Source organism: Anguilla rostrata, chromosome 2 (assembly GCF_018555375.3).
Source record: "Anguilla rostrata isolate EN2019 chromosome 2, ASM1855537v3, whole genome shotgun sequence".
Taxonomy (NCBI): domain Eukaryota; kingdom Metazoa; phylum Chordata; class Actinopteri; order Anguilliformes; family Anguillidae; genus Anguilla; species Anguilla rostrata.
Genome location: NC_057934.1, coordinates 19824441 through 19851352, shown reverse-complemented (window position 1 = coordinate 19851352; position 26912 = coordinate 19824441). Strand labels below are relative to the sequence as shown.

The 26912-nt window shown below is 41.6% G+C and overlaps 1 protein-coding gene across 3 annotated transcripts; it reads right to left on the bottom strand.

Moving 5' to 3' along the window:
- Positions 1-2425: 2425 nt before the first annotated feature.
- Positions 2426-26661, bottom strand: LOC135247528 (endothelial PAS domain-containing protein 1-like). Of its 3 annotated transcripts, none has more exons than XM_064321068.1 (16): positions 26421-26661; positions 24027-24217; positions 18891-19036; positions 18451-18535; positions 17251-17366; positions 16451-16716; positions 15811-15917; positions 13577-13724; positions 13150-13355; positions 12479-12672; positions 11743-11841; positions 11031-11461; positions 10616-10736; positions 10152-10263; positions 9529-9702; positions 2426-4369 (listed from the first exon to the last, which is right to left on the bottom strand). In XM_064321068.1, exons 1-16 carry the CDS (start codon positions 26444-26446, stop codon positions 4218-4220), a joined length of 2574 nt encoding a protein of 857 aa, XP_064177138.1. In that variant the 5' UTR covers positions 26447-26661; the 3' UTR covers positions 2426-4217. The 3 variants fall into 3 exon arrangements, with proteins under 3 accessions (XP_064177138.1, XP_064177140.1, XP_064177139.1); XM_064321070.1 differs by having other exon boundaries at positions 10616-10670; XM_064321069.1 differs by having other exon boundaries at positions 17251-17363.
- Between the last annotated feature and the right edge of the window lie 251 nt (positions 26662-26912).

The window sequence follows — 26912 nt, the reverse complement described above, 5'->3', positions numbered from 1 at the left end:
AATTTAAATAGTGTATCCAAGATATATTCATTTCCTGACTCTAGTTGTGGCTTGTGCTTAGATAAGAAAAAAACCTGAGAGTTGCAACAGAAAGATATAACAGGGATATCAGCCTTTTTAAATGTTGCTATGCATTATGCAACCCATAACTTTCACTTCTGCCAGGCATGGACCCATCCCTGTCCCCACCGCTAAAGATACAGTCTCAGTTCAGATGCTTCAGATGTGGATGGAAAAGGCAGTGCTACGTGTTTGTTTAGAGCAGAAACCACAGACAGTCTGAGATCTGTCTGTAGATTAACAGTGTTTATCTTTGACAAAACTGTGTCCCTCTTTGTGAAGTATAGTGTGCCTGCCATCTTGTGCCCAACTTTACTAGCTGTGCCATGTTCTTTGTGCTAAAGAATATAATACTCGCCGTGTCATGCTTCTGTCAACACTGAACACTGCTCTAACCCACTGCAAATATAATAAATAAGTCAATCTCAAGCATTTTAATCATATATTTAGACTTACATTCTTATTTCTTTTATTTCTATTTTAATTTGAAACAAGAATGTACTTCCACTGTGGTGAGACAGTTTGCCTCATTTCAAGATTTGCCAATGGGGTAAGGAAATTTCACTGGTCAAGCAAACAGTAATTTAGAACAAGCTAATATTTTCTCCTTGAAAGAAAAACTAGTAATATTTTAAGCCAGATTCCCAGACTAAAACAATTAAGACAAACTTGTTTGCAGTTACATGTTTGAGTTTATTCACATTCCATTCTCAAAAGAACGCCATACTTGATGTCTCATGTCCGCACTATCGCAAAGCCCTTCCTATAAAGAACCTTGTATTTGCCATCCCTTGGCCATGAAAGAGCACTATCCTTGTTGTTGCATGGACTAGTATAATTAGTCTTGCTTTGTAAACTGCAATCTAATCAACTTTATTTGTATTTCACCAGAAACATCCTTTCTCAGACTAAAACGTTTTTTCAGCCTTTTCAATATTACATTACGTGGGCGATAAAAAACATCCTGTATGCCATTTTTGGTTTATTTTTGTCTCAAACTTGACCCGGAAATCAAGAAGAGACTGAGATGGCAGATGTTGCATAACTTATGTGCAGCTTCCACTGAGAACAATTAGTGGATATGCAGTCGTGACTTTGAATGTTTTGAAGTCTCCCTCATTCTAAAATTCACAAGTAAACAAAGCATTAGTTTATTTCCACATTAAACAAAGTGGAAATAAACAGTTGCACTGCAGGACGGGAACTTCCACACAGGACCTGATGATCCAGCAGTTTAAAAAGTCCAGTGACCTCAATTCTCATTCACATTCTAATTTAGAAATGGGTGGGGGATGCGGTGGGTATTGACCAAGGTTTCCCGGGCTTTGCATGTTCATGTTTCTTATTCATTGTAAATATCAAAAATGTACATGTCTGTTAGATGAGTGCTGGATTAAACACCTAAAGAGGATCCTGGAAATATCACGCTTTGTGATTGGCTGTAAAAAATTACATCATTTGTCATTACTGCATGTCCACAGGTTCCATACAGCCCCACCATTATAAAAGACACCTGAATGTTGTGGTTGCTGCTATGGTGTCCATCTATTAGAAAAAGGAACGTTGGCCATAAGAATGGGGAATCAGCTGGCCCAACGCCCACCCCCTCCCCCAAGTGGACTGTGGGAATATCAGTGGAAGTCAGAAAAAACCTTGGAGAAATCCTTTTGGATTTAGTCCACTGCTTTCACAAGAGGCAGTGCTGTTTACGGAAAACAACTCATGGAGGGAGGACTGGGGTCAGAGGTGAGAGGTTTTTCTGGAAGACTAAACTAAAGAATTCAGTGGACATGGCGTCTGCACCCTGTCCCTTTCCCTCTCTACTAGGAAATCAAGAATTGAATGGAGCTTGTAAGGAAGCATAATTTCTCAATCTTTAAAGCGTTAAAAAAAATCCATTATGTTGTTTATTCTCTATCAGTTACGAAGATGGCAAAAAAAAAACCACATCACTGCATCAAATGTACCACCTTATCCCCCACCAACTTTTTCCAAACACATGAAAATGTATCCCAGATCCTTCCCTTTTTTGGTTTATGTTCTGCTCTTAGCACCAAAAGCTGTGCCCCCCTCAGACTGGTGAATAGGACATCAAAATGTTCGGCCAAATAAAGAAAACCTAGTGTTTTGCATTTTTTGCCAAGTCTTTTGCTTCAAAACTTGCTTCCTAAACCCAATCCCTCATTCAGTCTGCAAAAAGAAAGAATGTTCTCCTGAACTCTTCTTCCCCATACTCCCCAATATAAACTCAAACAGGTGAGGGGGGCACAGTCATGGTTAGGAGTCATTAAAGATTCATCATATGCTGAGCCAATCTGAGGAGTTGCACTTTCAGGCAAAATATACTGTACAGAGAACACCGGAGTTCATTCAGCAATGGTTTAATATCAGATATCAGCCATATAGTTTCTTACTGGGTTAAAGTTCACATTCAGTAAAAACCCTTATATTAATTCACATATTTGGAAGTTTACCATACTAAAACATGTTCATATTATCAGAAGATAGAACAGTAAGGCTTCAAATGTCATTAAAATCAGACAGCATGACAAGTAAAATACATTTAGTAAAGTTATTGACAGTTTTCTTGAAAGTTTGACAAAATCTGTTAAATACATTGAAAATAAGCAGTGTTTACAAAGTTTCTCTTCATAATGAGCTTGCTCAATAAGATGTACTGTGGACCAATCACCATACTGTTCAAATGGCTCCACTGTCCTTTAACAAACAGGAACAAGGCATCCCATAAATCTCTGCATCTTCTACATATCCTCTGGTATGTACAAGCATTTAATCTACTAAAGACAACAATACTTTAGCTCTCCAAGGTCTCCAGTCTAGAAAAGTAATTACATTAATGAAGCTACAGAATGCTACAGAATTCCCTGTAGGGAACATTCTGAATTCTCTGAACAATTGTATGTGTATTCACAAGTGCATATGTATGTGTGTGTGTGTGTGTGTGTGTCCGGGAGGGAAGTGATGTTCATGATTTAAGGCCAAAATAATTACTTCATGGGAAGCTGCAGATGATTGGCAGTAATGCCTGAAACACTATCAGAGACAAATTAAGATGACTATGATAACTAAGCATCCTCCAATGAAATGGTTACATATTTAAAATGGAACACAAACAATATATTTGTCATTTTTGTTTCCTTACTCAAGTATTATATATTTTTTTAAATTTCCAGCACATAAATAGTACTGGCCCAATAAAGAAATGAGTACACCTAACAACTAGCAAACAAACAAAAAAACAGTACACAAAAATAACCATCATTAGAGAAACAAAAAGCAAAAATTTTCAATATTAAATCTGCTGTTAGGCACATGGGACAAAGTACCATGAGAGTGATTAGCAGTAAAATATTATCATAGATCCCAGGGTCAGCCTTAGAGGCTACTTCTGTGAATACATTACAAATCTGAAACAGGTTTATAGTGACCAGCACACGCAGACTCAAAATGTTGCAATAAAATACAGTGCAATAAAGAGATAAAAATAGAGACAGAAGAAAGATATTGGGGGAGGGCTATGACCTTTCACTGGGATATGACCTTTGAACCCTTGTAGGTCACAGGTGAGAAAATATAAGGATGGCTCAAACTAAACGGGGCATCTACTAATATCTAAAAAACCTAAGTGCTTCAGAGGGACCTATAAAATTGTAAAGATCTTGCCAAGGCACATGGTACATAAAAACACATGTCTATAAATCAATATGAAGATTACAGCATGAATGCATCAACAGGAATGGGTACAGAGAACTCGAAGACATAAAGGAGTTAGGGGAAAAAGTCAACTTTTTCCAGTGGAAAGAAAAAAAATAAAAATCTTTGCTTAAAATAGATATATTCCAATATCTTCACAGTAAGATAAAATACATACTATCTATGAGTTACCTTACAAAAATGGAGGAAAGAAGAGAGAGAGAGAGAGAGAGAGAGAGAGCAAAAGGCCTCACAGTGGTCATGTTCAAGTACAGGAAATACAGCAGTATTGGTAACATCTCATCTTTTTATGACACATTCCAATTGAAGAAATATACTGCAGATGATTAGATACGTGACTGTAACAGAAGTGAAGCTGCTCTCTTCAGGATACAGGCATGTGAGGACAGCAGGGTGTGGAGTCGGGGGAAAATGGCCGGACTCTAGGTGGCTCGGTCCAGAGCTCTGAGCAGCTCGCACCCGCGCAGGAGATCCAAGCTGCCCTGCAGCGGCGCGTTGACCTCGCAGTCGTAGCCCGTTAGCTCGGGCAGGGAACGCGACTCGAAGGAGGGCGCCAGCAGACAACTCGCCACCCCTGGTGGAGACGACAGGGAAAAGGAAAACAAGAAAGAATTCAGGCACAAATACGAACGATAAATGAACAAAGGACCAAATTCATTCATAAACTAAGGAAGGTACAAGTACACAGTGAAATGTTCCGTGCTAAATCAACTCTTACAGAATACGTTTGACCCCTACTGGACTCATATGCACTCTGTTAGAGTAGAATTAACACTGGACAGTTTACTGTGTAAATGACTATATCATTGCATGTACAAAAGAGAAACTGAATTAATAAATCAATGCAAGTGTATGAATGAATGCATGAAAGAAGGGACTTTAATGAATGAAAAAATCAATGACAAAAGTAATGTATAAACAAATTAATGCATGAAAGCCTTTATAAACAAATTAATGAATGAACGAACAAATGAATTAATGAATTAATTCATTTTCTAATGACTGGGTTGTCCCCCAAGTGAGAATGAAACAAAGCAGCCCTGAGAATATCACCAAATTAGCACAAGCTACATCTGTAAGATAGAACATTCACAGGAAAAACCTCTTAAATTTTCAGTCACATACACATAACAGTGTGATTTCCAGCAAAGTTCAGTTCTAGTTTCCAGAAGTGGCCACCGAGAAACACACATTAAAGAGACGGATGAATCTCGGGCATGGAATCAGTTCTGCTACTTAACGTGTATCCACGGCTAAAACTGCTAAAGTGACATAAGCACTCAATGAGCAATTTATGCTCAACATCTGCAAGCAAAACCTTTAATTGTAAACGTAAATACTCTAGGATTGTTATCCACGTCGGCACAAACGACATCCGATTGAGGCAATCGGAGGTAACCAAAAGTAATTTTATATCGGTGTGTGCAGTGGCAAAAAAGATGTGTCGGGAAGTAATTTGCTCTGGCCCGCTTCCAGCTCGTAGGAGCGATGAGGTCTACAGTAGGCTATCTTCGCTAAATCTCTGGCTGTCGGAGTGGTGCTCATCTAGTGACATAGGCTTTATTAACAATTGGCCTGATTTCTGGGGAAGGCCTGGCCTATTAAAGAGAGACGGACTCCACCCGAGCTGGAGAGGTTCTCGTGTCCTATCCAACAACATAGCTGCTAGTCTTAATAAGGCCAGATCCTGACACTCCATCAGGGCACCGGCCAGGCCGCAGGCTTCTAACCTTATGTTTTTGCCTGCTCGTTTCTTTATACCTGTGTCTCAGACTTATGGCCCTACGCCTCTGTCTGCAAGGTGCGTTTCAGAGTTAGTTCATAGAAATAGTATTTCAAAAGCCCCTTTAATTAATACTCTTAAACTAGAATCTGATATCTGTTATATTGAGACTGTGTCTGTTCCACGCATCTATGCCAAACATAAAGCTAACCGTGGAATTAATGTGGATAACTTAATTGTCATTAAAACACGGCACGCTGCTATTATTCATAGTGAACCATCCTTAAAAATTGGACTATTAAATGTTAGATCACTCACTCCAAAAGCAGATCTTGTCAACGAATTGATAATAGACCATAATCTGAGTGTACTATGTCTGACTGAAACTTGGCTAAGACCTGATGAATATGTTGCGATTAATGAAGCGTCTCCTGTGGGTTTCATAGGTACTCAGGTGTCACGTCCATCAGGGAGAGGGGGAGGCGTTGCAGTTATTTACCAGTCCTTATTGAGTCTAGCGCCTAAGCATGGCTATATGTTCTCCTCTTTTGAAGCTCTTATTACAAATTGTGTACAGCCCGATCTAGCTAATGAAAGTGCTAGCCGGCAGTCCTTTTTTCTTGTGTCTGTTTACAGGCCACCTGGGCCTTATTCTGATTTCTTAAGGGAATTCGCTGAGTTTTTATCACACCTTGCAATTTCAGCAGATAAGGTCATAATTGTTGGTGACTTCAACATACATGTGGATAAAAATGGTGACCCCCTAGGAACAGCTTTTGCCTCTATTATTGATTCCATTGGTTTTGTCCAGAATGTTTGTGAGCCTACTCACTACCGTGGCCATACCTTAGACTTAGTTCTGTCACATGGTATTAGTGTGGTAAATCTTACCATCGCACCTCATAACCCTATACTGTCAGATCATTTCCTTATTACGTTCAATATTAAGGCATCAAATCCTCCTGTATCACAGCCTAGATATTACTACAGCCGCTCAATAAACCCTGAGGTTATTCCAAAGTTTTTAAATATGCTTCCGGAGTCATTCCTCTCCATAGAAGAAAGACTGATGAAAATGCTGATGAAGCCGATCTGGACCAATTGACCAACCAGCTAACCTTTACCCTCAGGAACACTCTTGATGCCGTTGCCCCCTTAAAAGAAGAAACCCTAGTCAGAAAAACACACTCCGTGGTATAACGATACCACCCGGGCCCTGAAGCAGTCTACTAGAAAATTAGAGCGAAAATGGCGATCAACAAAGCTAGAAGTATTTCATCTTGCATGGAAAACAGCTTTCTTCAGTATAAGCAAGCTCTTGCTTCTGCTAGATCTGCCTTTTTCTCAAAACTTATTGAACAAAATAGACATAACCCAAAATTCCTATTTAGCACTGTGGATAAATTAACTAAAAAACAATCATCAGAGTTTTCATCTTATCCTTCCAACCTTAGCAGCAATGCCTTCATGAACTTCTTCGATCAGAAAATTGAGGCTATTAGAGACCAGATTTCCAAACTGTCTCCATCATGCACTATTCCTGTTCTTGCTAATAAACAGCCCCGCACCTGGTTACAACAGGAAGATTTACAGACAGCAGTACTGAGCTGTTTTATGCCCATTAGCATGATTGAGTTATCCGAATTAGTCATGTCTTCAAAACCGACGACTTGTGTACTCGATCCTATTCCTTCAAACTGGATTAAAGAACTATTTCCAGTACTAGGCCAGCATATCCTAAAATCGTTAATACATCCCTAGTCACAGGATACGTACCTGAGTCACTAAAAGTGGCAGTCATTAAGCCATTATTGAAGAAACCAAACTTAGAACCCGATAAATTGGAAAATTATAGACCTATTTCAAACCTTCCATTTCTTTCAAAATTATTGGAGAAAATTGTTGCTAAGCAACTAAGTGCATACCTTAGCTCTAACGGTATCCATGAGGTATTCCAATCTGGGTTTAGACCCCACCACAGCACAGAAACCGCACTTATCAAGGTTACAAATGATTTACTACTGTCAGCCGACCGTAACTCTGTGTCGGTTCTTGTGCTCCTCGACCTGAGTGCAGCTTTTGATACAATTGACCATGGAATACTCCTGGACAGACTCCAGGCCTGTGTTGGACTTCATGGACAGGCACTTGCATGGTTTGGTTCATACCTCTGTGACAGGAAACAGTTTGTCAAATTAAAAGAAGATGAGTCCAGCTCCTCAATAATGAAATACGGTATTCCACAAGGATCAGTACTAGGACCAGTACTCTTCTCGCTATATATGCTACCACTTGGCAATATTATCCGGGGACATGGCGTAGAGTTCCACTGTTATGCGGACGATACCCAGATTTATATTTCAATGAAACCTGGCGAAGCACTGCCGCTTTCACGGTTAGAGGCCTGTATTGTAGATATCAAGGGTTGGATGCTTTCAAATTTTCTGCTCCTAAATTCAGACAAGACTGAAATGTTGGTTTTAGGTCCCAAAATATTAAGGGAGAAATTGTCTACTCTCACCTTAAACTGTGATGGTTGTTTGGCTGAACCTAATATGGTCGTTAAAGACCTTGGTGTCACCATTGATCCTGATCTATCTTTTGACACCCATATAAAAAACACATCCAGAATTGCCTTCTTTCAGCTGCGCAACATAGCTAAAATTAGACATTTCCTGTCAGTCGAGGATGCTGAAAAATTGATCCATGCATTTGTTACGTCTAGGTTAGACTACTGTAACGCCCTGCTTTCTGGCTGCCCTAATAACTCGTTAAAGAGTCTCCAGCTTGTGCAGAATGCAGCTGCTCGTATCCTGAGCAGAACTAAGAAGTATGAGCACATTACACCAGTACTAGCGTCGCTTCACTGGCTACCCATTAAGTATAGGATAGACTTCAAGGTTTTGCTCCTGACTTTTAAAGCTCTGCATGGACGTGCACCTGTGTACATATCGAACCTGCTCCTACCTTATAAGCCCACAAGGTCACTCCGATCTCAAGACGCAGGCTACTTGGTAGTCCCAAGAATTTCCAAGAACCTAAAAGGTGGTAGGGCTTTCTCCTACAGGGCCCCACTACTGTGGAACCAGCTTCCATTATTTATAAAGGAGTCAGACACAGTCTCAATATTTAAATCTAGATTAAAAACGCACATCTATGCTCAAGCTTACAATCAGTTATAGTCTGGAGACAGGGTGCGAGAAGCCTGTAGTCATAGAGCTTTCTAGGTGGCAATCCTTTCCTTACTGTCACCTGTCAATCAGCTGTGACCCGACTTTACATGGGCTGGCTCTTGATAGGCGGGTATGGTTGTCTACCCCTCATGATTGCATGGGCTCTCCATCCCTGTCCTAGTAGATATGCAGCCATATTCTACTCCTGGCGGCGTCCCACAATACATAGCACTGGCACTTACTCACTGTCTGGTATATTGCAAATCCCTTAACTGCTGTTTCCACCCTCTTCCCCACGCTGCCGGCGGGGCTCTTGCCCCAACCCTCGAGAGTGCTTCGAGAGTCGTCTGGTCTCCCCCACCTCTGCGGTCCAGCCCCTCCTTCGTCATTGCCTCCACCCTGCCCACATCTGCCGCCACCTGCTGTTCCCCATCACCGCCACCTGGCCCCACCCATCATCTGAGCCACATCACTTATCATATCTTCTGCATAAACTGGCTGACATGCTGGTCACCAGTCGGCACCCTGAGCCGACCAGAGGAGGATGGGTTTCCCCCTTGAGCCTGGTTCCTTCCAAGGTTTCTCCCCATCTGCCACAGGGAGTTTTTCCTTGCCACTGTTGCCTTAGGCTTGCTCCTGTGGGGGTTTAGGCTAGGGCTGTCTGTAAAGCGTATTGTGACAACTGTTGTAAAATACGCTATATAAATAAAATTTGATTGATTGATTGATTGATAATTCGCTTAATATGGGCGCTGTTTGTAAACCATTGCTGGTCTGCGTATTGCAAACCCAGAACATTTGTAGAGATAACATGCGTCAGGCCTGTGGTAGACTGACCTCCCATTTTGGGGGATGGCAGCTTGCTGCAGTCTCTGTAGTTGAGTGCATACAGTGGTTCTGGGCAGGGCAGTTCGGGCACTTCTGGTCTGTCTTCAGAGCATGGAGGCTCATGGAGTCTTTGTATCAGGCCAAAGGGCAAGTCTTCCCTATCTTGAAAGACTGAAAAGGGATCTGAGAGAAAAAAAGAGTGTTTTCCATTTGATTTCATACACATAAAACTGATTAAAAGTTCAGCTCTGTTTATTATAAATGTCTCAGAACTTAGGAAATAACAAAGTTGGTTGAAAATTCCTGAGGAAAAAAAGTGAGAAATACTTTTTTTGCAGATACAAGGTGTTTGCCAAACTTATATAGATGTGTATGTGTATATAACACACACACATGCACATGTGCACTCATGTACACACATGCACACACTAATGCATGAGCAGCAATGCCACCATTTTAATTCACATTCACATGCTTTACACAAGATACCTATGTGCATTTTGCTCAAGCATTTGAAATGATCAGTGTTCCAAAAGTGCAGAAGAAAAGCCCATTATGGAAGTTCAGCCCTCATCCTTCACAGAGTGAGTGCTTCGGAGTTGACTAGGCATGTCCCATGCAGGCCTCCGTACCTGAAAGTGCGTTGATGGGCAGGGATTTCTTCTCAGGGAAGGCGTAGCCATCATTTATCCTGCTCTTCATCCTTTTCCACACTGTCTGTGTGCACTCACTGTGGGGCTTCACCTGTCATACAAATGTGCATGCACACACACGCATACACACACACACATACACACACATATACACACACACAAACACACACGCACACACGCGCACACACACAGAAATAAGTACGAAGGCCAACATTTATTTATTTTTTTGCCTTATTGCTTTTTAAAATATTCTCAGAAAATGCATACTGTTAAATGCCACATGACAACCCATTTGTAAACTGCTTTCAAAAAGCTTTTTACAAAGTTGCAATTTCAAAAAAACATATATTCATTTCCTAATTTTTATTTAAATGCAAGGATAAACATTCTAAACAGACAAATGATTAACTTATTGCAGTGCACTGTGGGTAACGGGACCTCACCTGAGACATGAGAGGGAAAACACTCTGATTTTCACATTTTCTCTTGCGCTTAAGGCTGTGGAGAAGAACATCTGGGGCTAGACTCGGGTCTCTGAAGGCCTGGACACAGCTCTCCAGGAACCTGTGTTGTGGTAACCCAACATTTAGTGTCTATAATATGCATTTCAATGCATCTACAATTCTCAGCTATTTATGCTTTTACATAAATCACATTTTTTTACAGTGCTTTTGACATCATGTCAGTAGATATTGAAAGATGTCTGTTTTATACATCTTAAAAATATTTTTGTGTATGTTATGTAGTGAGCCTTTAAACCAAATTGCCCACAGTGGGACAGAAAAGGTTTATTGTTTGGTATTATATTGTACTGTGTAGTATTCAGAGCAAGCTTGAGAACTGTGAGGCCTCAGGTACCTCTGCTTGTGGAGATATCCATTGGGGAAATGCCTTGCATCCGTAAGACTGCTTGCATTTTGTGGGTCCTGTTGTGGGGAGTCAGGTGGCCATGGGAGGTACTGATTCTGACCCACAGTAGAGATGCTAGTTGGGCCACAGTAGGGGGTGCCCAGGTAAGGCAGGCTGGTGTGAGGCTCCAGGGAGGAGGAGCTCAGCTGTGATTTCCCCCCAGGGCACAGAATGGGGAAGTGGGTGGCATGGGCAGGAGTGGGGGGATCCAGCGGCTGGAGCAGGCTGGCCATGTTGTGGAGGCTTCCCTGGGCCTGGGCGTGGGCAGGGACTACTGTGGGCGGAGCCTCCTTCTGGCAGATGGGGAGCAGCTGGAAGTCCTCTCCATCCATGGGGATGTAGGGGGCCAGGGTTTCCAGGTCCAGATCACACAGGTCCATCTGAGGGAGCAAAATGGACACAGACAGGCCAACCAATCAGGCCTAGACACCATACATAAAAAACACACACTGAGGCTGGCCAATCAGCAGCAAGCATCATGATTAAAGGGAATGAAGATTAGGCACTGCTGCTGTACCCTTGGACATGGTACTAAACTGCAGTTTCAGTAAACACAACCAGCCATGTAAACCTGGTAATGTTCCCATCAGGTGGTTTTCATCAGGTTACATTTCCTTGGAACACCCAATTGTAATTGTAGAGTCCAGGGTATCTAACTGACCTGGGTACAGGCCTCAGGATCCAGGGAAAACAGATTCTCAATCAGCTCGTCCCTTGGGGCGCTGTTCCCAGACCTGTAGTAGTCCCCAGGAATGATGGGCTAATCAAGACAGAGAAAGCATGGATCATTTATTACAATTTCTCAGAGAACAACAGACACTTTAATACAATAAAGCATCAATCAGTGAGCAGACACTGACAAAACCAGGACTAGGGGAAGACAAAGGCAAGAATAAGTCAACTCCTGACAGCACATGTCCACCAAAAAGCCAACACTGGATTTTTTTTTCCCCCAACGTCGAGGAATAAATCACAAATATATGCGTACAAGTGGCACATTGCTGCTCCATTTCAGTCTTGTCTGCTATGAAAACAATTTATAGCAGACAAGACAGAAATTGTCAGTGGACTTTACTCATTTGGGTTAATGCCAAGGTCGGGTCATGTTGTCGAGCTCTAGATTACTGGAATGCTTTTTTGCTCTCTGATTGTCTGGATAAAGCTGCTCTCGCTGCTAGCTCACGTGACATCATATCTCCTGAGTGAGAGAGAGGGTGAATTCAGAAAAGAAGAAGGAAAAAGGAATGAGAGGGAGAAGGGTTAGGGGAGTAGAGAGATAGGAGATCTGGGTGATGTATGGAATAGAAAAGAGTTAGACAAAAAAGTAGAATAGGAGAGAGGAAGAGAAGTGGTGGAGAATGTGGAATGAGGGATAGAAAGGAGGGTGAGGATTTTACTGTGGAGCAGCTGCTTCTGCTGTTCAGGCAGGGAGCAGCACTTGATATGGAAATGGGCGTGGTCCTCTCCTGGGGTGGCGGTGGGTGCACTGAGAAGGTGGCAGCAACGTCAAACATTTTGCTGGTAGGAATGTGTTCGGGGACCTTATTGCCCCATGATTGGCTGGCAGGAGGATCCTTGAATTGGGGCTGTCCTATGAGGGAAACAGTCCACACACGAGAGCGAGCACACGCACACACACACACACACACACACAAACACACACACAAACACATGAACATGCATTAAAGGTCTGCTTTTTTCACTGGAAAGTTAAGTCCTCTTTACAAACAGGTTATATATTTATATGATTAATAAGTTATAAGCAGAAAAAAATGGTGGATTTCCTGACAATAAATTACTTACAGTGACACAGAGAGAACAAGACAGCTAATACAGTTATTCTCACTGTTACTAAGGCTGTTGTAACTTGAGAACATGTGTTTTCAATAGCCTTAATCCATCCAGAGTAACTGGAACAAAGACCGGCACACATGGAGAGGTTTTAGCATTGAATTGAACTGGTTTAGACAGACAACAGACTCAAGATAGCTAGCTTTGGCGGCCCAATGTTAAGTAACAGGGTAAATGAGAAGACAAAAAGACAAGGGGTGCAGTGGCCATTTCTGACCTAAATCGAGGGCGATGATGGTGTGCCTAGGCATCGGGGCGAGTTGGGCCAGCTCCTCGGGCTCCTCTTTCAGTTTGGTGAAGAGGGCATCGTCACCCACCACACCCACCTCACCTTGCCTGCAGAAACTGCTCAGAGCAGAGCAGGGCTTAAACAGAGACTCCATTTGGTCCAGAGAGAACACCGCTGTCTCCTCCTCAACACCACTAAAAAAAGGGACAAAGACAGAAAGAGAGACAGCAAGCGAGTGAGAGAGAGACAGAGAGTGAAATAGTCAGAGAGAGAGAGGGAGACAGAGACAGCCAGAGAGCCTTGTTATTGTGGTTATACCACAACCACATTGCTTGTGCCCTGTGCCCTGGTCCCTGGTTTAAGCCACATTTATAATATGAACCCTGCTGGTATCTGCCCTGCCCCCTGGGCCTACCTCAGGACATAGTTGACGCACATGATGCACTGGGGCCGGGAATTTCGGTTGTTGTATATGACTGTGCCCTGGGTTTTCATCCACACGTATCCTCCGTGCTTCGCCAGCATCCGGTACTGCCCGCTCACTGCCTGGCCTTTGGTGCACACTGGGAAAGGCAAGGAGGGTGAGAGAGTCAAGGGTTGGGCATCCTGAAGGAAGACCACAATTTCCCTGAATTGTAACAGCCTTCATTAGTATCATTCCCAGCAATGATACACAGATCTGTCAATCGTAGGACCCAAGTCACCCATTCACTCTTAAGAAGGGACAGTCTATTTTCCCGTTTCGTGTTTGTATTTGATGTGGAAATGTGACATCCTTCTGCGTATAACACCATGGATTAAGTCTGATCAGGTGAAATGGAGGTAGTGGGGGGGGGGGGGGGGGTGGCGTAGTGTGGCAGAGGTGTTGTTGGGCTGAATTAGCCAAGTGGCAGACACTCCCCTTGAGCATCATGGGAGGCAGGGATCGCACTGTGTGCAGCAGAACTGGTGATAGTCTGGAAGCAAATGTCAGCAGTAACTACCTTTAACATAGATACATCGCTCACAAAGGTCTACCCAGGCCTCAACAGACACGAACCAGGATGATACAGACTTTTGTTTTTATAAAGCCTTCACAAAAATTGGAATCGAAAAGCCCTAAATGGCCGGCAAATTCAGTTTGGTGGAGAAGCCATCTCCCTGCTGGTAATTGCCATTACTAGTCAGTCAGGTGGCCGTTAGTGCTGACACACCTGGTGCAGAAGCACAGGCGGTCTCGGCCTAACTTAGTTTTTACTCTTTCACTTAGAGGCCAGAGATGACACGATTCGTGACATTTAGAGTGAGGCCAAGGCTCATAGCCGCAATTCAATAAGCGCTGTGTGAATTGTATTCATAAATCATACATGAATCGGAAATTTAATTTGTAAGCTACAGCCTCTTGAGCCCGCGGTTTGTCAGACCAAGCCTGCGAGCAAAATCTTGCTGTGGCACCACAGTCACCAAACATCAATGGAAATGAATTGCCCCTGTGCCCCAGCATCGGAAGAACAAACACACTTTACTGTGATGATAATCAGATTCTCAGAGAGAGAAGAAGAGAGATGTACCACCTGCAGGTGCATATAAAGTAAACAGAGAGAGAAAGAGAAGAAGGGATAAAGAATAAACAGGTCTTTTGTGCACAGACGGTGTCTGAGGACAATGAGACACAGGGGACCACAGAACAGCAAGCCGGTCTCTTTCACTCTGAGGTCTCTGGACCATGTAAGTATTCCACTGTGGACTCTAGATTTTTTGAAAGGCAGATTCCACAAAAACCCCTTTTGATGGTAAAAGAGAGGCATCCTTTGTAAAATGAATGTATGTAGATATAAAAATGAATGTTGAAAAAAATGCAAAAGCATTATTATTTTATTTGCAAAATTGAGCTGGATTTTCTTCTTCTCACATGTTTATCTGAACATTGAGATACATTTAGGCCACTAAATGGCCACTAAGGCCATTCTCTGTGGCCAAATTCAACAAGTATTGACAATGTGAAAATTCAGTCATCTCTTTGTCTGCATGTCACAAGAAGGCATCAAAGTTTGTTTGTGCTGGTTTTGAGCAAAAGACAATTTACAGATAAAGGAGTAATTTATCTGTATATTGGAGCTTATGCATTGAAATTATTAAATTAAATTTGTGAATTTAACAGAACACAGTTTTGTATTTTAGCCAGCTACATATTCTTACTCGACATGAAGAAAGTAAATGCTACAGCATGAGACCACTGAGATAAATTTTAGGAGTTGCTTTTGATTTAACTGACACACATATCACTCAAGCAAAATAACTGAAAATGTTACTACATCCCACATTAAGGTCAACATTAAAGTCAATATAACACCCTTCTTACTGATCATGCCCTCACTGCACATGGATATGAGCAGCTGAAATGTCATTTAATGTGTTGCTATTGGCAAAATCTCAATTCTGTGTTTGGTGATATTTAAGCTATACTGTCAGAAGCTTAAGAAGTCTTCTGACCTGTGCAGTGGTCTGGTTTACTTGGAGTAAGGCCATTCACAGGTTAGGCGTGAAGCTCTGGCCCTCTGGGTCACATGCTTCAAATGGTACCAAAACAGAGGAGAGGAGCCTCATCCAAAATGTAGAATTCAGGGCAATGCATCAGAAGCACATTATTATTATTTGCGGTTCACTTACAGTTGTGGTGGCTCCTGGTCAGGCAGTCAGAATCCAGGGCATGGTAGAACTCATAGACAGACCGCCCCAGAAGGTCTTCAGGACCATACCCCATCAGTTCTGTGATGCTGTACAGTAACAATGAAAAGGGAAACAGACAGAAATGCACATTGCTATCGGCAGCATATAAAAGAAATGCACATGGCCTATATTCAACACTCCGCAGACATTAGCACACCCAGTCGGTCTCCCCTGTACAATCAACACCAATGAAACACACCTAGCCAACCTTCAACATACCACGAGCAGAAAATGTTTGTGTGTGACTGTGAGTGTGAGTGCGAGTGCGTGTGTGTATGCGGGTTGTGTGGACGCGTGTGTGTGCGTGTGTGTGTGTGTATGTGTGTGTGCGTGTGTGCATGTGTGTGTGTGTGTGTGTGTATGTGTGTTGTGAGTGTGTGTGTGTATGCGTGCGTGTTTGTGTGTGCGTGTGCGTGTGCGCGCGTGCGCGTGTATGTGTATGTGTGCGTGTGTGTGTGTGTGTATGCCTGTTTTTGCGCATGGGTATGGTTTGTTGTGTGTAAAATGCATGTGTGTGTGTGTGGGTGTATGTCCGTATGAATCAGTGCGTGTTCATACAGTACGAGTGTGCACGTCTCACCGCTCATCACAGTAAGTGAACTTCATGTCCATACTATGACGGCTCAGGAACGTCTTGCTGTCAAGCGGCGGAGCATTGCAGTCAATGGGTAGGGCTTTGCTGGCGAGGGCTGAGGCCTTGCTGTTGAGGGGCAGGTCAGTGTTGGAGGGGTGGGGGATGGGCTCACACAGCATGACCATACAGGTGAGAGGAAGCTCTCTGAATCCACACAGCGTGTATGAGGGGGCGGCACTGTACTCTCGCAGGTGTCCGGTGCAGTGCAAGACCTTGTCCACAGCGGGTGACACACAAGTCACGACCACATCCACAAAAGTACTTTGTTCAGTAAAGTATTAAAGTTTTTTTTAATTAAAAACATTATATTATCACAGTTAATATTGCATTTACCTCTCTTATGTAGTGGCTCAGTTCTTTCAGTTTACTACATACTATGTACCTGTGGTTTGCCATAGTGGCCTTGTGAGGCTTCTTGAACAAAAGAAATGACCACGTATCATTACTACTACGACAACTACTACTACTAAAAAAAAAAATAATAATAATACGTTTATTTTTATTAACCTTTATGTATATAGAATAATAATAATAATATTATTATTATCATTATTATTCATGCATTTTGTTGAACTTACTCCAGATTAACGCCTGCTAAATAAATAAATGCAATGAATAAATATAGCTGCAAATATAAAGTGAGTGAACGCACCTACAATGACATCCAATTAATACCTTGCTCATTTTGCACAGTGGTGTCATTCAGTGAACTGTGAAAGGTTTGGGGGGTTGAGTGCAGTGCTGACCTTCCAGTTGGCAGATTTCAGGTTGACGGTGCGTCCCTGATTCGTCACAGTGCACTTCATCCTCATGAAGAAGTCACGCTCCGTGTTGGTTTTCCTGCTCTTCTTTCCAATGACTGCTAAAAGAAAAGAAATGCTCAACTCACACACCTCCGGCCCATCTAAATATAAGGTCTCACACTCCCATGGTCAACAGATTGTAGGTTAATGAGGTGTCCTGAGCCTTCTTGCAAGGTATCAAATAATGTTCTCTGAGTGAATCAAGAGGAAACAAGGTTTCCTTGCTCCCTTTGGCTCACATGGAGAACTTTGCCTTTAGGTTCTGGAACATTCCGTTGGTGTGGAGAATCAGCACTTGGCTGAGAGTTCAGCTCTCAATGCCTCCCCACAGGCTTTCCAAACATTATTTCTGTCCATGGTAGGTATCAATTTCAAAGCAATAAATTACCTCTGATATTGATTTTGAACCAATAAATTACCACTGCGGTCATTCTCAAACCAATTCATGATCTCTGCTGTCAACATCAAAGGAATAATCTATATTAGCCTGTCTGTCAGAGAAACCTACCTACCTCTTCTCTCAAACTCAAGTCCCGAAGGGCTGCGGAGTCGAATTGTTTTTGGTGCATTTCAGCAATTGCTTTAGAACTTGTTTTTACTAATTGTTGTTCACACAATTAATTTAAGTCCAAACTTTTTTCCAAGGCCTAAATTGTCTGCAGACTGAAAGGAGACCAGAAACCAGCTCTCACTAGAAACTTGGCATCTTAATGGACTGTTACACAGCTTGCTTTTGGATAAGAATTTCAAAGTCCAGGACTGTTTGCTAGTTTTCAGTGTGTTTCAGGACTTACATGAATAGTTCAAGATGATTTGCTCAAGAGTCCACATACCTATTTTTTAAGGCCTAAATTGGCCACTGATTGCAACAGAACCACAAAAACCTGCATTCCCTCCAGGACTGTAGTCTGAGATCACTGTTATAAGAGGTTCAATTTGGAAACAGTGTGCAAGGTTAGGGTTGATGAATATTCCTAAAGAAGCATGCCCAGGGGCATATCATCATTGGCCACTTGAATATTCAATAAGATGCATCAAGTTAGCACATTCAGCATTCAACATTCAACAGTAGAGACAGAACTTTTGATGTTGAGGGGACATGAAATGACCATATGGTTACTCTAAAAACCGCAGTGGAGGCACCTGATTTGAGGCTGAGGTTGTCACGGATCTCCTCGTGGTCACAAGGATGGGTGAAGTCAAAGATGCTGTGACCCATCAGCTCCATCTTAGAGGAAAACGAAACAGATTGTTTCACTGGTGATGACAACAGGGAAGCAAATGCACCCGCCTGCATGGCATGCTCTTGTTAGATAACATCAAACATCATCCTGCCAAATATTTTGGTGAAGTGATGACCAAGCCACACTACCTTACTAGAAACAAGTCCACAGAACTGGAATTCTGACCTACAAGTCTGGAGATTGATGCTGCTGTCAAATTAAGACAATAACAGAAACTAAGTAACCAGAAATCTATATAAATATCTACAATGGTGACACTACAACTCCATGAATGCAAGTGTGCACTGAGTGAAGACATGGAACTGGGGGTGGGAGAGAGAGAAGGGGGCGGGGTCTCACCTGCGGCAGGCCTATGATTCTATTGATATTCTCGGACAAGTAGATCATGTCCCCGTCTGATGTGACCATGGCAACAAAACCTTCCAGAGATTTTAGGCAGAAACTACTCATCTGCCTGTCCTCCTCTTTCTCTCTGCCAGCTTGACCTGGGACACACACAAACACACAAATAGAGCCATAGTGTTGCCGTGAAAAAGAAAGACAGATGATTCCGAGTGCGAGTATGTGCAGTGTGTGTTTATTTTGTTAAACATTGAACTGACTTGTGAAGAAAATAAATAATCTATCTATCTTATTTTGTTGAAGTCACCACATAACAGCAGAGACAAAAAGAAGTCAATCACTGAAAAAGACTACTACTATGCTACATACTTCATTCCTACATACAGATATCTCCTCACAGAATTAAAAACATCAAGATACGCATGTAGAGCTATACTATATGGAGACATGAGAACCCAAAGTACTTTGTCATAAGCTAGATGAAGCGCTTGAAGTATATCACCCCATGCAGTGATTGTTGAGGGTTTAGCTTTATTGATTATTGCCATTGATCGCCCTATTTGCCCGATAGCCATGTAGCAGGCAAGCCTATTTTGTTACTGAAAGACTTTATGGAGTGAGCCAAGATTGTAATAAGGCTTTTTAGCAGCAGTTAAAAGAAACAAATATTATTTTCTTCTGAAATTAATTAAGAGTAATAAAAACAACATCAAGAGACAGAAACTAAACTGGATCGTTCAGTATGGAGACTAGTTCCTGCTCTATAGAGGTTCATCTGCATGCAAATGCCTCTGTTCTGTTTCTTGCCAAAAAGTACATATAAAAAACATCACACACCCCAAGAAAAACATGGCTGCAATGGTAAATGTGATTGACTTTTTAGGCTAAAGAACCTACTGTGGTCACTGTAAACTTTATGACAACGTTATATTGCATCATGTGGTAAGGGCTAGATAAGGATATGATGGAACAGTAGGCAGCCATTACCCACACTGCAACATTCATGGCGATGAATCGTTTAAGTGAAATTTTATTTGAGAAAGGTGGATCCCTTGCCTACATGTCTAGAAGGACAGTAGCTTGCTCTAAAACTAAATCCGACCAAACTGGGGATAACTTTCAAAAAAAACTTTGGTAACAGTGTCATTTAGCAGACTGATGTACTTATATCAGCAACTGGTTCATAAACACAATGAACTTCCCATCCATTTACTAATATATATGCCAGGGCTTATCCTGAGTGATTTCTGGAGTCCTGGAGTCCATGGAAACATGCGTTGTAAAAGCTTCAAGAACAAGGGCACAGGCAGAAAACAGGTGTAAATAAAATAACTATGAGAAGAGTCGTGCTTAAAAAAGTGAAAATATCTCAGTTAAAATCCATAAAAACCTCTTATTATGTAATTATTTAGTAATCATGTAGCCAACCTTATACAGAGTAAAGAAACTTACGCCTCAAGGATACAGCTACACAAGGGCAGCCCAGGAGCATGTGACAGCTTTAATGATCATAATCATAACTAGCTGTTGGCAGCTGATCAGTGCAGCTGAAAGGAAGGGGGTTGGAAGGGCTTTGGGTCTCAACCAGCACTCAGGTGAGTGTTCTGAAGTGGTGAGCCTTCAGCAGGAAATGGAAAGACGTGCTTCCTCTTCCATATACAGTTTTCTATGACAACATGCACATTGCTCAGATAATATACTGAAAATACCAAACTGAAATGCAAATGGGCAAACAAGGGCCAGGATTCAGCCAGCATTTGTCCTTACTCTTGGCTCAGTTAAATGTATGCATTTATTTATTTATTTATTTATTTGTATTTATTTTTTGACCAAAGCAGCCAACACTGATCAAAAGAAAATGCACCCCATTTTGTTGAATGAATCTGCTCCCAGTAACATTTACTTTGTTACAAATAAATAATAACTATAGCCAGATAAATTTTCATAAACTTTAAATCTCTTGTTTTCTGCAATTCTGTCACCCTCAGCAAAACCAGTCTTCAATTTTATTTTCCCATTGAAATGTAATTCTCATCAAGCAACACCAACTTCTCATAGGCATAGACTAATACTTCAAAACTATGGGAGCCAGAGTCAAAGAAAACATGGAAATTGTTATGGATGCTTGCTTTCAAGATAAAGTTGAAGAGAAAGGAACATGATACTGACAAACTGACTTGTTTAATTGACAAAGGAGAAGCACATGCACATGCAAAATGTATTCAGAAATCGCAATGATAATGCCAAATCACTGAGAGAACGCATGCAGATGCACATAAGGTCACTGTATCAAACAGTTCTTCCCAATTACATCACCCAGAGGAATATGTCTAACTTTTTAGGAGTTCTGTCTAACCAATAAAGATGTTACAAGAGCAGTGCGCTGAGCAATAAAACCTTTTGGGCAAACTTGTCTTTTGGGGTCATTAGTTTTGTCCATGACAAGACCACAACCAGCTATTGTATATTATCAGTGACTACAAGGCAGCCAGTGAAGCAAAAGGCAGGACATTGTGGTTTTCCTTTAAGCGGGATATTTCATCCAGAGCAGGGATTTTAAACCTGAGGTCCATTGACCTGTAGAGGGTCTGTGGATGGGCTTCAGTGAGTCCATGAACTAGAAACCAAAGAAAATGCTTATTTCTTTGATTTCCATCCTGCTACTGTAAATTCTCTTTATGTTGGAAAACATGTTCATGCTATTAAAGTATTAAGGCAGTATGGGATGATAGTGTAGGCAGAGGCATATTATCAGGCAGAGACATATTATGGACAAGATCAGGGAGGGACAATTAAATACCACCTCCTACTCCCATGCTGCACGCCATTAACTCCCACTGCCCCCATCACAAGTCAACAGTTGGTGGGTTCAAAAATGATGGTCATATGTGCATTGCTCTGGTGAGGGTCTCCATAGCTTTCACCAGACTTCTCAAATGAAACTGTGATCAGAAAAATGTTCAGAATTACTCACTGATCTGGAGTATTTCAGTAAATTACCTGCATACATGTTAAATGTAAACTACATAAGTTTCCCTGAATAAGGACCATCAGACCTGGTGTCCAGCAGAACCACTGAGAGGTTCACCCTGGTCTGACTGAAAATGGGGCCAGGATGGAGTCCTCATCATCGGAGGTAAAAAAAAACAAAACTGATAAGGTGATTAATCCAGGCTGGCAGGAATTTCCTCATATGTAACTTCCTGTAACCAGCATCCCCCTTCCCATAAGCTAACCCCTTGGGCTTCGGGCAGGGGTTTTGGCAGAGGCTACCTTCAGGCAACCGGGACATCAAAAACCAGCACAATGCCACAGAAGGTTGGGCTGTGCCAAGCCGCATTACACAGATGTGGATATAAACAATGACCCCCTCAAAGTTTGACATGGGACACTTCCCCTGTTCCTGTATCTGTATTATGTAAACTCTCCTGATTTATCTGGAAAGTAGACACCAGTTTACCAGGAAATGAGATATGGGGGCCTATTTTTTCTTGGCGGGACTAAATCTACCCTTTGTAAATAACAATCTCACTGCTACAGAGTTCTGTTTTCAGTCATAAAATGTTTCTTACAGGTGAGAATCAAAATTAAATCTGGTCATTTTGCATCTTTAACTCTAAAAGCTTAGCAAGCTGATAACTTCAACAAAATATATGGAACTGAATAAAATTTGTTTTCCTACATGTCTGACATCTTTGTCTACCGCCATGGTCCAGTTCTGACAGAAATGCTCCAGCACAGCAACAACCTGTTGTGAACCTTTTCCGACAACAGTGTCAAATTCAGATTCACATAGGGTGTATCTGCATGATAAGTAACCTTGTTGCTAAAATGTTAAACTATGCAACTGACACAAAGAAGAACATCCCCCTCCTTACCCTCTGAGAAAAAGAAAAACACAAGGATAGCCTCCCTCCTACAGTACACACAGACCTCACAGAATACTTTAAATCAGTGGTTCCCAACCCTGTTCCTGGACATCTGTACTAATGTCCTACATGTTTTCACTCCAACCCTAACAAAGTACACCTCATTCAACAGCTAAAGATCTTGCTGAGTAGCTAATTAGTAGAAAAAAGGAGTGCCAAATTAGGGTTGAAATGAAAACCCAGAGGATGGTAGATCTCCAGGAACAGGACTGGTTACGACTGCCTTAAATAATGTTAGAACAAATGAAGAAACCTCAGAAATACTGAGGAGAATGGATGACACAACTACAAATGCTGTTCAGACCATAACCTCTCTCCAGTTATAACAGCTTCACAGGTATAGGGGCACCACCTCCATTGTGTGGTAGTGTCTTCAACTACTCATTTTTATTTTATCTGGTTCTGGTAGATGTTGAAACTGATTAAACAGGAGAGATTATTTTGAAATAGTAACTGTCTCTAGGCAGATAGGCAGATAAGGAGAAAGCAGATCATTATCTCAACATATTCCATGTTGCTATGATCAAATAGCAATTTATGGTCTTTTTTCAGATGGCTTGTTTCAATAGCAAGGCTGGTCACTGGACACTGAGCATCTCTTCTGTCCATCTCCAGGGGACACATAAGATTATATTTGCACTACACAAGTGTGTGCTCTTCAGGTATAAACAAGCCTTTAAACCTCCTCCAAGCTCCTCGTCTGCCTCCCTCCATTACAACAATTATCTCTAATTATCCCTGTGTAGCTCTCTTCCTTGTGACATTTTAATTATCATCTTTAGTCAAAAATTCATTAGACGCAGAGCCGTGTCCCCGCTGGCCTCCACGTTGTTCCCTGTCAACTCTGAGGTGCCAGGCGCCCATATTCACTGGCACTGATATTATTATGGCCAGGAAGCAATAAATTTGAGTGTCTGCGATTACGATCATGATTAATTATGAGCGCAATACAAACAAATGCAAAGTAAACATCTGTGACAAAAGCACTTAACATGTGCTAGATTTAAAAACCCAACCTCTTCCTCTTTTTCACTCATACAGACACAGACATACTCGCAAGAACGCTACACCGATGCATTCACCTACACGGACATGCAAGAAATTAAGGTACACTTAATGTAAAACATTACATAATTTAAAAATACACACATAGGAAATCTCATTCATGAATACACACGCACTCAGACACGCTATGGTTTCTCACCTGGGCGGATGACCCTGCACATGCGCATGAAGCTGATGGTGAGCCTCATGATGGAGGCCTTGTCCAGGTGGGTGGAGACGCTGTGAGGGAGGGGCAGCTTGCGCGCCAGCTCATAGAACACCTCCGTCTCCTTACCGCGCCGACACCGCGCCGCATCCCGGGACTTCTCCTTCCTGCGCTCCGATGAGTTCCTGCCAAGTCAGGGAAGAACCTTTACATTAATTCAGTCATTGACATACACATGCTCATGAATGAATGAATGAATGAATCATTGCATTTATAGACCCCTTTTCCAAATGCTCAAAGTGCTTTACAGTAATGAGTGGGAACTCACCGTACCCACCACCAATGTGTAGCACCAACCTACCCACATGCATGTACACCCCCCTCAGAAAACAGTAGCAATACCTCATATGGGACTTGAACCCACAATCTACTGGCATTGGTTAAGGACTGGGTAGTGTTTAAACCCCAAGCAGTGAAAAGGAGCCTGAATGCCAGTCCACAATGCAGCGCAGAGCATGCCCAATACAAATCCCAAGCAATCAAATTAATATCATTGTGAGACATTGTTTAGTTCTATGGAAATCCAGTGTAAAAATACTCAAATTTGTAATACATTATACAAAATGATTTTTCTGTTTCTGGGGGATTCATAGTTTACATATATGGCAGAGGCCTGCTGCGTTAATGAAGAAAGAACACCCAACAGTAATTTAATATGTCAAAAATTGACAAAAGCTGTCAATTCATTTAAAAAAAAAATCTTATCAGTTGCATTCAAAATGGAGGAGCACATTAGCTACACTGGTCACCTCCTATGCCCTTGGGAGCAATAACACTGGCATCATTAAGGGAGGCTACATTTTTGAGAAACCTGGCAACTACAGTGAATGGCATGTAGAGGTGTGCTTGGTGTGCATGCATGTGTACACCAGTACGCTGGTTATTTGTGGGTTTACATGGGCGTGGGGGCAGAAGTATAAACTGATGGGTACCAAGTCAGTGAGAAACCCTTATACACTATCAAAGAAGAAACAAGATGAGGTCAAAAACCTGATCTCCACCAATGCACAGCCTTAAACTAACTATCCACACAAGTGGATTTAAGCCATAGAGCTCACATGTACAAGCTTCACAAGGCACAGTACACACACAGACTACACATTCATCCCACCAACCCTTCAACGTTTCCAGATTTCTCACACAGTCCTGTAAAATTCTGTATTGTGGTGTTCTGTTCTGAGACCAATGTAGTTCAAGGACACAGAGAAAAAAAAGCAGGATTTTTTTCCCCCAACACACTGTGAAAAAATGCCTGTTCAGATCTAATACAGCAATATGAATTTTATTTTTTGCACATATTATGATTTAAAACAGTAGATGTCTAGTAGATATACTTACATACGTTCGGTTTTGTTGGTAGTATTGCAAATTTTACTGTTTTATAATAATAAAAAATACATTCAATTGCTTATTGTGCATCTAAAAAAAAACCAAAAAACAAAAAACAAAAAAACGTCTCAACCATAATTACAGCATCAGCTAATTCAAAAATTGTTCTTGTTATAAACCAAGCAACCAATTAGCTTTTTGTATTTTTTTAAATAATTGAGTCATCTATAGAATTATGTCAAAATGGGCATCAATAAACTAAAAAATACACCCTATAATGAAATCATAACCCAGCATGCTGGTGGAATAACAAGTCGCTACACGTATTCTCCAAACAAGTGTTTCAATGATTTTCATTTGCGTTCAAGTGAATCCACACCACCCACAAGAGAAACATAATAACTTTATCCAAACCTCACACCTCAGTTGTCAGCCAATCAAATCCCAGACCAATGTCCACAGAAAAACCGCAGGGGTAAAGTCTACAGCTTTAATTAATAGTTACATTTTATTTTTAAAAAAACTTTCGGCCTTCCCGTGTGACATAATACCTGATTTGTAATCATAGCAGTCAACAAACACGTCAGAGAAGTCTCGCACCTATAGCAATATCAATATTAGGTCCTAATGGCGTTTCAGATATACAGGTACAGTTCACCGGAATGACTCGGGATATGTCGAAATCACTCCAGTGCTCCCTGACTGCTTTTCAGTGGTCAGTAAAAGAGTTCAACTACTAGCATATAAGGCCGATAGACTACAGCCTAAAAAAAATGTGCATATGATTTTTTTCCGTCGCTGTCAGCGTCCTATCAAGTTTCCCTCCAAAGCGTAATAGCGCATATGTTTTTTCATGATCACTCCGTAGTGGCTCGGCAAGGACCGCTGAAAAACACGCTGTATGCAAAACATTTTGCTGTCGTTTGTGTCCCATGCTTTATCTACCGATTTACTTTGGGTGTTCGCAGGTGCAAAGTGGAATTATAAACCTTGTCTTACCTATTTTTTTCTTTTTCTTTGGCCATGGTATTTCATAGATCACGGACAAACGTCCTTTCGATAATGTCCGTCTCTCCGCAAAAGCGAAAACAGTGTCGATAAATTGTTCTGAAAACAATACAAGTAGCAGTGTCAGATGACGTGAACAAAAGTTTTATATCAAACTTCTTTCAGATTTTACTTCCATACGTAATAAAATAAAGAAAATAATAAAATAAAATAAAAAAACAAGTAGCCTAGTCCATTTTTATCTACATGTTGTTCAATGGACTTAAGCGGACTTGATCCTGAGTTTGGTTACTCTGTTGTAAGTCGCTCTGGATAAGAGCGTCAGCTAAATACCTATAATGTAATGTAATGTAATTTGAGTAATCAATACAGTCTCAGAACACTGCTGAGGATTGTACAGCTTCTCCCAGACAACGATCACAAATCTCTAATGAGGTTTTCTGACGCTGGTTTCAGTTTTAAAGTTGAATCATCTTATCAAAC